The sequence below is a fragment of the Podarcis muralis genome, chromosome 5, assembly GCF_964188315.1.
Source record: "Podarcis muralis chromosome 5, rPodMur119.hap1.1, whole genome shotgun sequence".
Lineage (NCBI taxonomy): Eukaryota > Metazoa > Chordata > Lepidosauria > Squamata > Lacertidae > Podarcis > Podarcis muralis.
In genome coordinates this window covers 60812234-60825327 of record NC_135659.1, presented here as the reverse complement: position 1 = coordinate 60825327, position 13094 = coordinate 60812234, and the positions used below count along the sequence as shown (strand labels likewise).

The 13094-nt window shown below is 43.8% G+C and overlaps 1 protein-coding gene across 3 annotated transcripts in view; it reads right to left on the bottom strand.

Annotated features, from left to right (window-relative positions):
- CNTN2 (contactin 2) overlaps window positions 1-13094 on the bottom strand; it is a 68197-nt gene that overhangs the window by 29738 nt on the left and 25365 nt on the right. For all 3 annotated transcript variants that reach the window (XM_028734299.2, XM_028734296.2, XM_028734297.2), the window contains exons 2-5: window positions 12081-12195; window positions 4133-4277; window positions 1976-2151; window positions 266-361 (exon numbers count right to left, since the gene is read on the bottom strand). In XM_028734299.2, coding sequence (XP_028590132.2) covers window positions 266-361; window positions 1976-2151; window positions 4133-4277; window positions 12081-12135 — 472 coding nt within the window. In that variant the 5' untranslated portion in view covers window positions 12136-12195. The remainder of the gene's footprint in view (window positions 1-265; window positions 362-1975; window positions 2152-4132; window positions 4278-12080; window positions 12196-13094) is intronic.

Sequence of the window (13094 nt, the reverse complement as noted above, 5' to 3'; positions counted from 1 at the left end):
AGACAGCGCTGTTGCACTCATGTCCGGCTTATGGACTTTCCATGGGCATCTGTTTGACCACTTTGAGAACAGGCTATTAAACTAGATGGGCCTTAGGCTTTATCCAGCAGAGTTCTGATTATGTTCCCATGAAAGGAATGGCTTTGTCCAAATTGCTAAACACAATTGTGTATGGGTTTATACCATTAGCTACCCCTGTCATTTGATGGATTGCTCCCTGAATATGGGTGAGAACCTCATTTCTAGTGCGCTGTCATTGTCTCACCTGGGTAATGGGGAGGTGGGCTGCAAGTAAACATCACCCCCCAGCCCTCCGTAACCCTCACGGGGTCTCGCTCTTCTGTAGAGAATTCCTGCAAAACTAAACACAAGAAATGAGTGGAGGTGATGAAACATAGCTATGGAAGCCTAACAATCTTACAAATTAGATCTTTCTCTGCTCAGAGAGAAATGATGCTAGTTACAGGCAATCATGCTTCCATCATATCAAAGGGAAATTAAATTGAGAGAGTAACGGCAGATGGCATCAGCAACAGCGCTCAGAAAATGTGCTGGGAATGAACTAGCTAAATCAATACTATCCCCACTGCAATTTCTATCATCTATCTATCTATCTTTTTCAAACATATATTCAGCCATTTTGGTCATCAGTGGCTCCTAAAAATGGCTTACAAATTTTAAAAAATACACACACAAAAGCAAAACCCCAAAATTAAAACATGTGAACACCTCAACGGACAAACAATAAAACATCAGAGCAGCACCACCAAGATAAACAAATTAGAAGGACTCAACCCCCTGTTGTATGAAAGGAAATGCTTTTGCTATCTTTCAAAAAGCCCTTGGTAAACCACCCTGGGTAATCAATTTTACAGAGTGAGTGGCACCACCAAAAAGATCCTACCCCTCATGTCAGAAGTCTGAGGCATACGTAAAATTCATACAGAATATCATCTGATGACCTACGCAAATAGGAGGAGACAATCCCTGAGGTAACATGGAACTAGGGCTGAAAGGTTAAAAACACAACCCAGTTTTGTCTGGAAAGTAACAGGAAGCCAGAATCAGAAATAAGCTCACGGCAGCTGGCGCTAGTTCACAGCCAAGCTGCCCCAGAACAACCACATTTTCTAAACGCACTCTCTATTCAGCAGTGATGGAACTTCTCACATCCACATACTCATCAAAATAGCTCATGTCTTTAGCATCTTGGCTGAAGTCACATAACCCTTGTGGTAATAATAATAATAATAATAATAATAATAATAATAATAATAATAATATATTTATGCTCCACTCATTTATGCTCCCAATGGCATCTTAAAAACACGACAAAACATCAAACATTAAAAACTTCCCTAAACAGGGTTGCCTTCAGATGTCTTCTAAAAGTCAGATAGTTGGTAAAAGTTCCCTTTAAAACATACTTCAAGAACTTTAACCTGGTTATGCTTGGAGCTCTCACAACACCATCCTTCTCTTGCTCAGTAAAATGTTAGCCAGTTTTAATCCATGCTGGTGTCCAGCATTTGGCCCTCCTGAAATAGCTGTGATATACATGGGCCACCTCACTCTCCTTAGAGGGGCAACGGTTCAGAACCATTATCCAAGTGCCTCAATTCCCACAGGACAATGAAAGGGACTGGGGTCCTCATTCATGTTCCCCCCTTTGTTTGTCCTCCACTGTCCTCATCTAAACACAGATCCCTTTGTGCAAATAGATGGGATCATGCAGACCATTTGGGCACCCCGACCAGCTCCCTCAAGTCCCCAGCCTCCTCTATCACCCCATCCCTCTGCTCAGCCTGCTCCATTTGTATGATTTCTGAGGGCACATGCCAGCGTATCCAATTTCTTGGAGCTTCACTTCCTCCCTGGCTGTGATGCTGCTGGAGAACCATGGATGGCACATTGCTTGGCTCCCTTCTGTTTTATTCCTCTTTTGCACCAAATTGTCTTCAGAAAATCCACTTACAGCCAAAGCGAATGGAAGCTTCTCTGCTGACTACTGTGCCCACCGAGTTGGATGCCACACACTGGTAGGACCCAGTGTCTTTGGCTTTCACTGGGTTGCTGATCACCAGGTTGCCCCCGTTCAACCTATAACGGGAATCTGGCTCTATTTTGATCTCTGTGCCATTCATCTTCCACCTGCCAAGACAATGGTATTTGGTTGGAGTGGGGAAAGAACAAAGTCATCACAGCTGCACATTAACATTGTCCTGAATAACAACACACACTGGCATTTATGATGTACACAAAAACCCTCAATAGGACCTATTGTAGGACAGTGGCTGAATGGTGGGTGCTGTCTCAGTAGCTACAATGCCAGCCCAGTAATCAGGGGGAGAAATGGCTGCACTTTGTCGAATGCTAAGGAAAATCCAAATCTCAATGATTATTCTAAGAGCCTTTAGGCTGTGTTTTATCTCACCAGGAAGCACATCACTCACTAGGGTTGGCCTCAACATCTCTGACTGGGTTTGTTTGATACTGCTATAAATTATTTAACTTTGCTCTGCAGGCCTTCCTGCTTTCCAGATCTAGTCTTCTGAAAAATGCTCTCTCAATTTGCCCTATCCTGTTCATGGATGCTTCCAGACAGGTACCCTTCAGCAGCGCCCAACCATTGCTCTTCTGCTTCCAGAGTGGAATAACAATGCTATTCCCAGACTTCTGTAAGGAGCCCCACTTTCCCCAGCCCCAAACATTTGGAAGGGAAACTTTGGAAGGGACATTGAGACCATTGTGTATTGGGAAAGGGTTAAAGCAGGCATAGGCAAACTCGGCCCTCCAGATGTTTTGGGACTACAACTCCCATTATCCATAGCTAACAGAACCAGTGGTTAGGGATGATGGGAACTGTAGTCCCAAAACATCTGGAGGGCCGGGTTTGCCTATGCCTGGGTAAAAGACTCCTTTCACCTTCATTGCACTCTGAGTCATGATTCCAAACCCCGACTACAATTGGGGCGGGGAAGAAAAATAGCCGGCGTAAAGGAAAAAGGACTTAGTGGAGTTGGAGTGGATTCATGGAGAGAAGAGACAGACCAGAGAGAGAAAATAACTACAGAGAGGGTGGGGAACCTGTTTCAGCCTGAGGGCTCAGTTGGCCACCTAGTCCAATCCCCTGCAATGCAGGAATCCTGCCCACAGCTGTCCCCAGGCGGCCTCGAACCACCAACCTTCCAATTAACAGCCAGACGCAGGGACCCATTGCACCACAGATGCACTAACAGAAGACGACTTATCTGCAATCTCGGCCCTGTGATGCTTAGTACCAAGATCAGAGATCCCTTTGCCTAATGGTTCAGAGCATATCTCCAATCTAACGATTAGATTTTAATCACGAGAACTTAGTAGATGTGCCAAGCAAAGCAAGGCGAGTAATGGTAAGTCAGAAAATGACATGGAATGATTGGCAAGTGGGCAGGGCTTATTGGGACTGGCTTGGTTGGCCAGATTGAGGGATGTGGTGGGCCACATTAAGCTTTTGGACCAGAGGTCCCCCACTGATGAGTTAGAGCAGGCTTCCTCAAACTCGGCCCTCCAGATGTTTTTGGCCTACAACTCCCATGATCCCTACCTAGCAGGAACAGTGGGGAGGGATGATGGGAATTGTAGTCTCAAAACATCTGGAGGGCTGAGTTTGAGGAAGCCTGAGTTAGAGCAACTTACCCAGGCCAGAATAGCTGTGCAATAGGCCATTTATGTTTATTGAATTAAGTAATTATTCCACTGAGCTGAAACACCCTCAGGTTTTCTGAACTCAAAGGTGGGGAGGAAGCTGAGCAGGGAAATAATGAAACAGAGTTTAAACCAACATATTTAGTCTGCAATCCTATATTCACTTTCCAGAGAATCAGCCCCATTGAACTCTGCAGGACTTACTCTTGAGTATAGGATTGCCCTGTTTAGAATCCCATGGACATCAACTGGAGAGAGTTGGAATGCACTCTTTTCCATTTAATTCAATGGGACAGAAAATGCTTGCCTTTGGTCCCTGAGATGAATGGGCAGGACAGCAGGGTATGTGTGAATGCAAAACAACAACAAACCACTGTCATACATTTGTGTATATCGCAGCCATAGGCTTTCCAACAAAAACACTGCTATGATCACGTAACCTCACCTATAGGTCGCAGGAGGGCTGGCTCGTGCTTGACAAACCAACAGTATTTGCTCCTCTGTTGATCCTTCTGGAAAGATGATGTTACGTGGTTGTTCTTCAAAGATTGGCCCATAGTTTCTTAGAGTACTCTCTGCTGGCTGCAACACTGCATGAGAAGGTGAAAGAAATCTGAAATGCTCAGACTGAGTACAGAACAGAAGCAGTAGGAAACATTTAATCAAAATGACAGCTGCTGCGAACTCTCCAGCTTCAGCATTCCACTAAACAGAAAGAGGTGTTGTGATGCTCAAAACCTTGCAAAACTGTATTTCAGCATCCTGCTTCATCTGCTTTGTATTTCCTATCCTTCAGACGATCACAGCAAGCACAGGCCCTTTGCAGTGGTGGCCTCATGTCGACAGAACTCAATCTCAAAGGATGCACATAAGCTCTTTCCAAAGAGGCCTCCAATAAGTTTTTATATTGATCTGCTTTTTGTTAAAGACACTGGGGAAAGTTTTAAATGGTTGCTTGATGTCAAATAATGCTAAACTTCAATTTGTTTTCTCTGGATTGCTGAATTGATCTGGCGGTATTATATACTGCTCTTTAATGCAACATTTCACGTGTTTTTTTATATGTTATGTGGTTGTCATGATGCTAATGATGCTGGTTGTGTATTAGCTTAAGAGGGCTTTTGTTTTGAAAGGTGGCATAAAAATTCTGAAATAAAATTAAATACTCAACTTTCCTGAATATTGAACTGACATAGATTAAATCAACCATTTATAGTGATCCTAAGCTATTTACAATAACCATGTAAAAAATCCTAAAATGCTGGCCGGTTGAGGTTCTTAGTTAGAGTTGCAAGATCTTCTTCCGAAGATGGGACCCATGCCTATTTGCTGAGGCTATTTGTCTCAGGATGGACCACAGCTCAGCGACAGAACATCTGTTTCACACACAGCAAGTCCCAGGTTTAATCCCCAGTATCTCCAGGTAGGGCCAGAAGATATTCCTACCCCAAACTCTGGAGTGCATCTGCTAGAAAGCTGAGATACACCTGAGCTAAATGGACCAATGAACAAGATGGAGCCATGCTCTGAATTGGCACAAGGCACATTCATAAATTCCAGCTGCTGATACAACATTAGACTTGCTTCTGTGCACATCTGAATTTTCAGCTGCTAAGTCAGAAAGAAGCCAGGATTACCCATGACTGAGGTATAGGATGTGAGTTGCCTTTTCATATTATATCTGCCTTCGCTCATGTTAATTCTCCCCACCCACCAGTTTTTAGTAATCAAAATATATCACAAAAAGAAGCTGTTCATCCATCTTTGTTTCAATGTGAACGGTTATGACAGGCATATTGCTGCATCACAAAGCTTTGCGGCTCCTCAAAACGAAATCTATTTCAGAACCGCCCAGCTTTCAATCATCAGCAAAGCTGTAGTAGCCGGGGTGGGAAACAGAAACTCTGTGCTGCATCCCTGACTCATTGCCATTATCTTGAAAGTGCCTGTTCTGCCACTTGAAACCAATTCCCAACCCTAGCTAGTCTGTTTCATTATGTGATGAGATTAGAGCTCTATGAAGCCAGTAGCCTGGCGGGAGGCTCCCAAGTGGTTTAGAATGGAGTTAATCGCCATCCCACCAGTTAGTCCTCTCCCTCCTTTGTTGCTATGGACAGGATGGCATTGTTTCAAACTTGCTGTTCTCACAAGCACCATATTTTATGCAACAGTGGCTTCCGACCGGGGGAAAGACCAGCAGAACAAAAGTTCAGGCTCACCAACCCCTTGACTTGGAGATCTCTTATTTTATGTCTGGGCTGTTTCAGTTTATGCACAGGAAAATGGGGGGGGGGACACACTAACCTAGTTTCAGCAGCTGCCTAGACATTAGCCAATTATATATCGCAGCCACCTCATGCAGCGCTAAGCTAAGCCAGTTATTTTATTATGTGTAGCTAGCAGGGACCGATCCACTTTGGGCCACATCTCCCGCTTTGCTTAAGTGTTCCTTCCAGGCTTTGGGAAGAAAGGAGTTTATCCTAATGGGTTGGTCTTTCTAGAGTTGCTGCTGGGGTCACTACTTCAGAATAAAATAGTGGAAATATTATAAGAGACCAGCATACGAAATGATCTTATACTGAGTTTGATCACTGGGTCTATCTAGCTTAGCAGTGTCAACAATGACTGGCCGTGTCTCTCTACCTGGAGATGCCAGGAACTGAACCTGGGACCTTTGGCACACAGAGTAGGTGCTCTACTGAGCTGTGTGGCTTCCCTGATATGGACACAGTGACTAACAGATTCAGCGAGGTCTGGCATACTGTACCTTGAGAAATATGCCCGCAGTTGAAAAACGAAGCAATGATATCTAAAACGAATCTCCTTTCTCCAGGCTGCCCTGCTCCTCATTCATCTATTTCTGTCATTTGTGAAATCTATTCCAGAAGGGGATGCTTCAAATAAGCTCACAGGAAAAGGCAGGAGAGGACATTATAGGAGGGTAAATGTCATGTGAATGAAGAACTGCTCCTATGACAAAACAAGACTGGGAGGGGAGCCCAATTTTAAGAAGGTGGAAGTGGAAAACTGCCCCTCGGCTTATCTCCCCACAAGGAGCATTTCCCTCAGCAGAGAGAGAATACTAGAAGTAACTTCAGGAACAGCCCTTAGGGAGCAGTGCCAAATTAAACCTTGTGGGGGGCCCTAGGCACTCAAAATATCAGGGGGGAGGGGGCTCGCTATGATGTAGGTTTCTGAGTCAATGGGGATTTCTCTTCTGTTGTTGCAGGGCTCCTAAAAGGCATGGGGTCCATGGGCCAGTCCCTACTCTGCCTATTTGGTAATCCAGCGCTGTTAGGGAGAGGGGAAATGGTGAAACAAGCTGTGGGAAAGGGAGACTTCTCTAATTCTCACCCACACTCCTTTTCTGTGGTTAAAATTGGATCCACCTGCACCCTAGTCTTCCTATATTCTATGTACAGGTGAAATCTACAGAACTGTCACCATCACGTCAAGTTTAGTCCTGAGTGTATTATTATTATTATTATTATTATTATTTATATTTATTTACACTTTTATATTCCAAGGATCTCAAGGTGGTGTACATGGTTCCCCTCCCCCCCTTTCATCCTCACAACAACCCTGTGAGGTAGGTTAGGCTAAGAGATGGTGACTGGCCCATGGTTACCCAGTGAGGATTCGAACCCTGGTCTCCCAGGTCACAGTCCAGCATTCTAACCATTACGTCACACCCTTGTCAGTTCCACATTCAATGCACATGTAAAGCACATGGCTTTCAACAAAGAGGTACCATAGTTTACCTCTCATAGAACTACAGTTCCCAGGATTACTTGAGGGAAAGCCATGTGCTTTGTGCATGTCGGTTGTGCTTTAATTGTATGGTGTGGATGTGACCAAACCAAAAGGGGTTTGTTGATTGTAGAGAATACATCTGCAAGTATGCCAATAATGGGCTCCCCACTACCTTTTTTCTGTGGTGGTGGGGGTACTTTGGTAACATCCAAACATCCATGCACCACTTGTGCTGAGAACACATAACACTGGATTAATTGAAAACAACAAAAAGATAAAACTAGAATAGCGATGAAAGACTCATTTGCTCCTACTTGAGCCTGGGAAGAGGTATGTTTATCCCGTCTCAGCTGGAAGTGGCTTTGTCCTTGACACTGAAGGGGCAGCAGAACAATAAGGATGCAATATTGACTTAAGGAAGATTGTAATCTGCTAATGACATTCCAGTATCTAAAAGCAGATGTACTTAAAGCTCAGAGTCATCTGTGGGGCGGGTGGCAGCCGGGGAGGGGGGGGTGGAAGGGCAGAAAGGGACAGGATTCACGGAGGGTACTCAAAACGCAATAAATAATTCATGATAATTGCAAGATATTTTGCGTTCAAAAGCCCTGTTTGTTAAACCTCAAGCTCCTGGTTCCAAGTATCAGGGGAGTGTGTGTTTTTTTTTTAAAAAAGAAGATTGCAGAAGCAAAACCTGGCTAATCTCCCATTTTAATTCTGCCCCAACTCTGCCTTCCCTGGCCATGTCCCCTGCTGCCCTCGTCATATGTCTGTGCAAGGGCCGTGGAGTACAAGCTGTCAGGTATTGATCTTGGAGCATGCAGGAAGATCGGCCAAGTCTGCCCACCTGAGATTTCAAGGTGTCTGGGTGAAACAACAACATGTGATTCGAAAAGAAGGTGGGTGCCGGTGTGATGGAAGGGGACAGGTCCTAGGGGAGGAAATGCAGAGGCAACGTAATATAAAATTCTCATGGTCAGTGTGTTGCCTTTTCCAGTTATCACTTCTACTGTGTTGACTGGAGCATGGCTGGAGCAGCCGGGCGTGAGCTACTGGAGGACCACATCATGCCACCAGTGGCAAAGAGAGAGAAAGATTGATAGGACAGCCAATACAAGAGATTGTGAAATCCTGTGCCATTCAGCAGTAGCTTGATGCGCAGTAAAAAAACAACAACCAAAAAAACCCCAAGTAATAAACAACTACCCATTGTTTGTGTGCAAACCTTTAGTTGCTCATTCTTGTATATTATCAACGCACTATAAAGGCAGAGCTGTAGAGACTGGGTGAAAAACTGGCAACCCTACCAGCAGCCTGCTTTTGGGGGAAGCAAAGCTGTAGCTCTGAGGAAGCTATATGAAGCTCTCTTCCTCTGAAAGGAAAGGGGCGCCATCATTCATGCAGCAGCTCCATCACATTGATGTCTACCAGTTGGCTCTTTGTGGCTCAGACAGCATTTAGTACTCATAAGCAGATCCATTTTTTTGAAATATTGGATTATTCAAACCTATGTATAGCCTATGAAGTCAGAAATAACAGGCAGAATAAATACAGTTACTGCTCAGACTGGCTTAAAGTTCCAAGATGAACACAAAGCAGTAAATACAGTGCTTAAGATTTATGCACCCTTACAAGGGAGTAAAGGGCCTTACTTCTGAGTAAACTCATTCGGAAGTGTGTTGTAAGATTGCACTCCTAAGCACACTGACTTGGGAGTAAGCACCATAGAATGCAGTGCAGTTTACCTCTGTGTAAACATACATAGGATTGTGCTGTATGCACCTGTCCTTTCCTGAATTTTGGCGTATGCAAAGATAAGGTAGACATGGCTTGTAAGAAAAGCAGATCTAAAGAGAAGCTCTCACAATGATGGTCAAATCTTCAGCCAGTAACACTGTGATGTTTCTGAGGCTTCTTCTTCAGAGCTATTTCTAGACTCCCTTGAACAATTATCTTGCACTTGGTTTACCATAAAATCTTATCACTGCATTACACAAGAGCTTCAGTCCTCCCTAGCCGAAGTTTGCCAGTATTGTACAACAAAACAGAGGCGTAAAGGATTTTGTCTAAGGTTTGCAACAATGCTTTCTAAACCTCTAAACACAGAAGAACAGGCAAGCCTATCAATTTATAGTCACAACCAATTTATAGAACAATTCAACTCCTATTTCCTCAACTCTGGCTGTGTGAGAGTTTGAGAGTGGGGAGGCAACTGGAGCTCCTTGTTTCACTGCCCAAGGAAAACCTAGCCAAAATATTGGTTTTCCTTTCTGAAAAGGCAGTCTTAATTTGGGATACCAAGCTCTAGATATTTTCTCAAATCTCGACGACAAATCTTAAGCCAACACCATTTTGGGATGAAGCCATTTCCGACCGTCTTTCATCCTGGTTCCTTGTTCATGCTCACAGTGAGAAATTTCCACCCATCCAGCCATCGTTATACTGATCTTTTTTGTCATATGTTAACAGCCATTAGGAAATGCTCCTGTAGGGCTTTGTAGATGACTTATTCCTTATGGTCTCTGCTTGAGCACATACAAGAAAGTCTTCTAAATTCAGCTGGTTAACAGCAAAACCTAGCGTTGCCTTGATGTCGCCAACATATGTGGGTCAGACCAGTTTCCACACAGGCTAATTGCCTCCTGAACTAGGCCAGCCACCTTCCCAAGAGACTCAGGCAACATTAAAAGGTAATTAGATATTTATAAAGGACATCGAAGCAGCCTCTCCCCAAGATGATGAATTAGCTCCAAGTCATTATCTAATTCTCAGCCATCTGAAATGAAAAGCCTTCCCACTGAGAGATCAACCTTTTAAAGTGTAGCCAGAGACATCTAAGAAACAGCAATAGTTTGGATGGAACGGAAAATGGAGATTTGTGCATTAAGGTGAAGGATGGAGTATACAACCAGTAAAAGGAGACTGCCGCAGCAAATGGGTCAATGGTAATGGCATAGAACCAGCTGTGAGCAAGAAGATGGTCAGGAGATGATGTTCAAATAGTAGGGGAATCGCCCCTACTATTAATTTGTGTACCCCAAATTAATTAATTTGTGTGCCCCAAATTAAGAGGTGAATCAGTGTGATTCGGGGAAGGTCCCCACATTTCTGAGGCAAAAGTGCAGCCCCTAAGGTGCACGAGGGATTTGCTAAGTTTCTGAGTTGCTCTGTGGCCTCGGCTCTTCAAAAGTACACGGCTGGTTCCCTGCCTGGAGAAATAAAACCAAGCTTATTGGGGAAATGCCCAGAGCTTAAGAAGGGAGAAAGTGGAGAAGTAATGGTTGGGGAATCTTTTGCTTGATGGACAGGGCTAGCTTTTAATCAGAGTGAATTGTTTTCCCAGGGCACTCCAATCACAGTGATTTGGAGCACCAATTAAAAATTGCATACCTACCAACATGTCAAGGCCGAAAACTGGGACACACATGAGGTTTTAGGGCGCTGTACAGCCCCCCAAAACAAGGTGTCCCAATTTAATTGGGACAGTTGAGGGGTATGAAACTGCATTTCTCTTTCACTATGCCCTCCCTATGCAAGTCAAGGGAGATATCTCAAAGATCCATCGTGGGGGCAGATGCCCACCCCCGGCATTGATTCTTGGGCTAACAAGATTCTTGCTTGGGGCATGAAATTTTCCCTACGCATATTTCCTGTCCCGTTTCTCCTGCGCAAGACAATGCAAATATATTTCTATCTCGCAGGGAGACAAGGTTGTATCCCTCCCCAGCTGGGGAGGATAATGGCAAAAGCCTTGCCCTCAACAAACATTGTTCTTTGGGCAACAGGGTTATAGCTGTCTCCCCCCCCCCCCCCCGTGTGTGTGTGTGTGTGTGTGTGTGTGTGTGTGAGAGAGAGAGAGAGAGAGAGAGAGAGAGAGAGAGAGAGAGACTCATCCCAAAACTGTAAAGTTTGCCCTTGCAGGAGAAGCAGACATGCTTTGTAGCATGTCTACAAAGGGACGTTTTAAATGCTTGACATTTTACTGTGTCTTTATATTTTTTTGGAAGCTGGCCATAGTGGGGCAACCCAGGCAGATGGGTGGGATATAACAACAACAACAACAACAATTTCCACTTGTGGACTGGAACCTGGAGCACAGTTTTAAGCAAAGACAGGATAGAAACAGGTAAGAATTTTTAAAAATGCACAGGCAAATTCTGGGGCCTGTGCATCCCCTATCACATACACTGAACATATTGTAAAATGCAACATGCCTTGGTTCGCTGGCTTGGTTCCCCTAATTCAGGGGTGGGGACCCAGTGGCTATCAAATATTGTTGGGCTCCAATTCTCACCATCCCATCGATGATCAGGGATGATGGGTGCTGGAGCCCAGCGGTATCTAAAGGACTCTCGGCTCCCCACCTCTGCCCTAAGCAGTGCATCTAGCTGTCATTATCCACCTGCACAATAAATGCGGCAATCAAATAAACTCCACACTGCAAATATACATAAGCCAAATTACATTTACAAAATATATATGGTCAACGATAGAATTCATGTTAGCAGATAATTTCATGTTCTGAATTTTAGTTGAGAGTATGAACAGGATTGTTACTTCACTGGCTTTAGTCCAGTTAGTCTCCAGGCTCAGCCTAAAGCTGGCCCTGACCTTTGAGCCAAGATGGAGGAAGCTCTTACCTGTAAAAGAGACGACGGCTAATGAAAACAAGACAAACTCCACAGATGCTCCCATTGTAGGCTTCAGAATGTGTGCTACAGTTCAACAAACGGAACGGAGGAGGCGAGTGCAATTCTGTAAGACATGGATGAATTCACTTGTAACTGGTGAGCAGGTAAACTGGTAAACCATATACAGCACGGGTCTGTCCTTGTGGCTTGTTGGAAGTTGAAACTGCTTCACATGTTCTATTACGTTGTTGTCTTTATGAGGATATACGTTTGACTTTTATTACACCTGTTTTGCAAAAGTCCAGGAAAGAATCAGAATACCATAGTTTAAAACTACTGCTAGAGGACAAGAATTCCAAGACTACACTAAATGTAGCTAAATTCTGTGCGTCTGCAATCAATCGCAGGAAGCAAGTGGTATCCCATAATGCATAAACCCCTAATTGCTAATTACAGGGGGCATGCTAACAATTAATTTTAATTTTTATATTTAAATCCTTGCTATATTCATATTGTCCCTTGTATTTCTGATATTTTTTATGATCTGTGATATTGTGTGTGTTGACGCTGGTCTGTGACCGTATTAATAAATTCATTCAGCCTCACAGAACAGAACTCCAGCTTCCCATTACCTACACTCATTTTAACTACTTAATCTTCATATCAAATTCAGTTTGAGATCTTTATGGTTTTTAAGTTTCTGTCATATTTGATCCTGAAGAGGTACATAGTTTTCTTTACACAAGTTTTTTTGGGACCTTTATCTAATTCCTGTGTGTTGAATCTTTTGATGCCAGTTTAATTTCTCTGATTCAGTTCTTTTTGCCAACTTCTCTCGTCTTAAACTTCAATAATAAAAAGCCAGCTGCCTCTTCGGTATCTTTTCTCCTCCTAAGCTGATTTGTTTATATCCATCATACAAAAAATAATGTCATCTACATATAGATCCGCCCCACTGTCTCCACAGACATGGGGACACCGGCACAGGTGCAAACAAACCTTGCAGAGCCAACCCCCTCACAA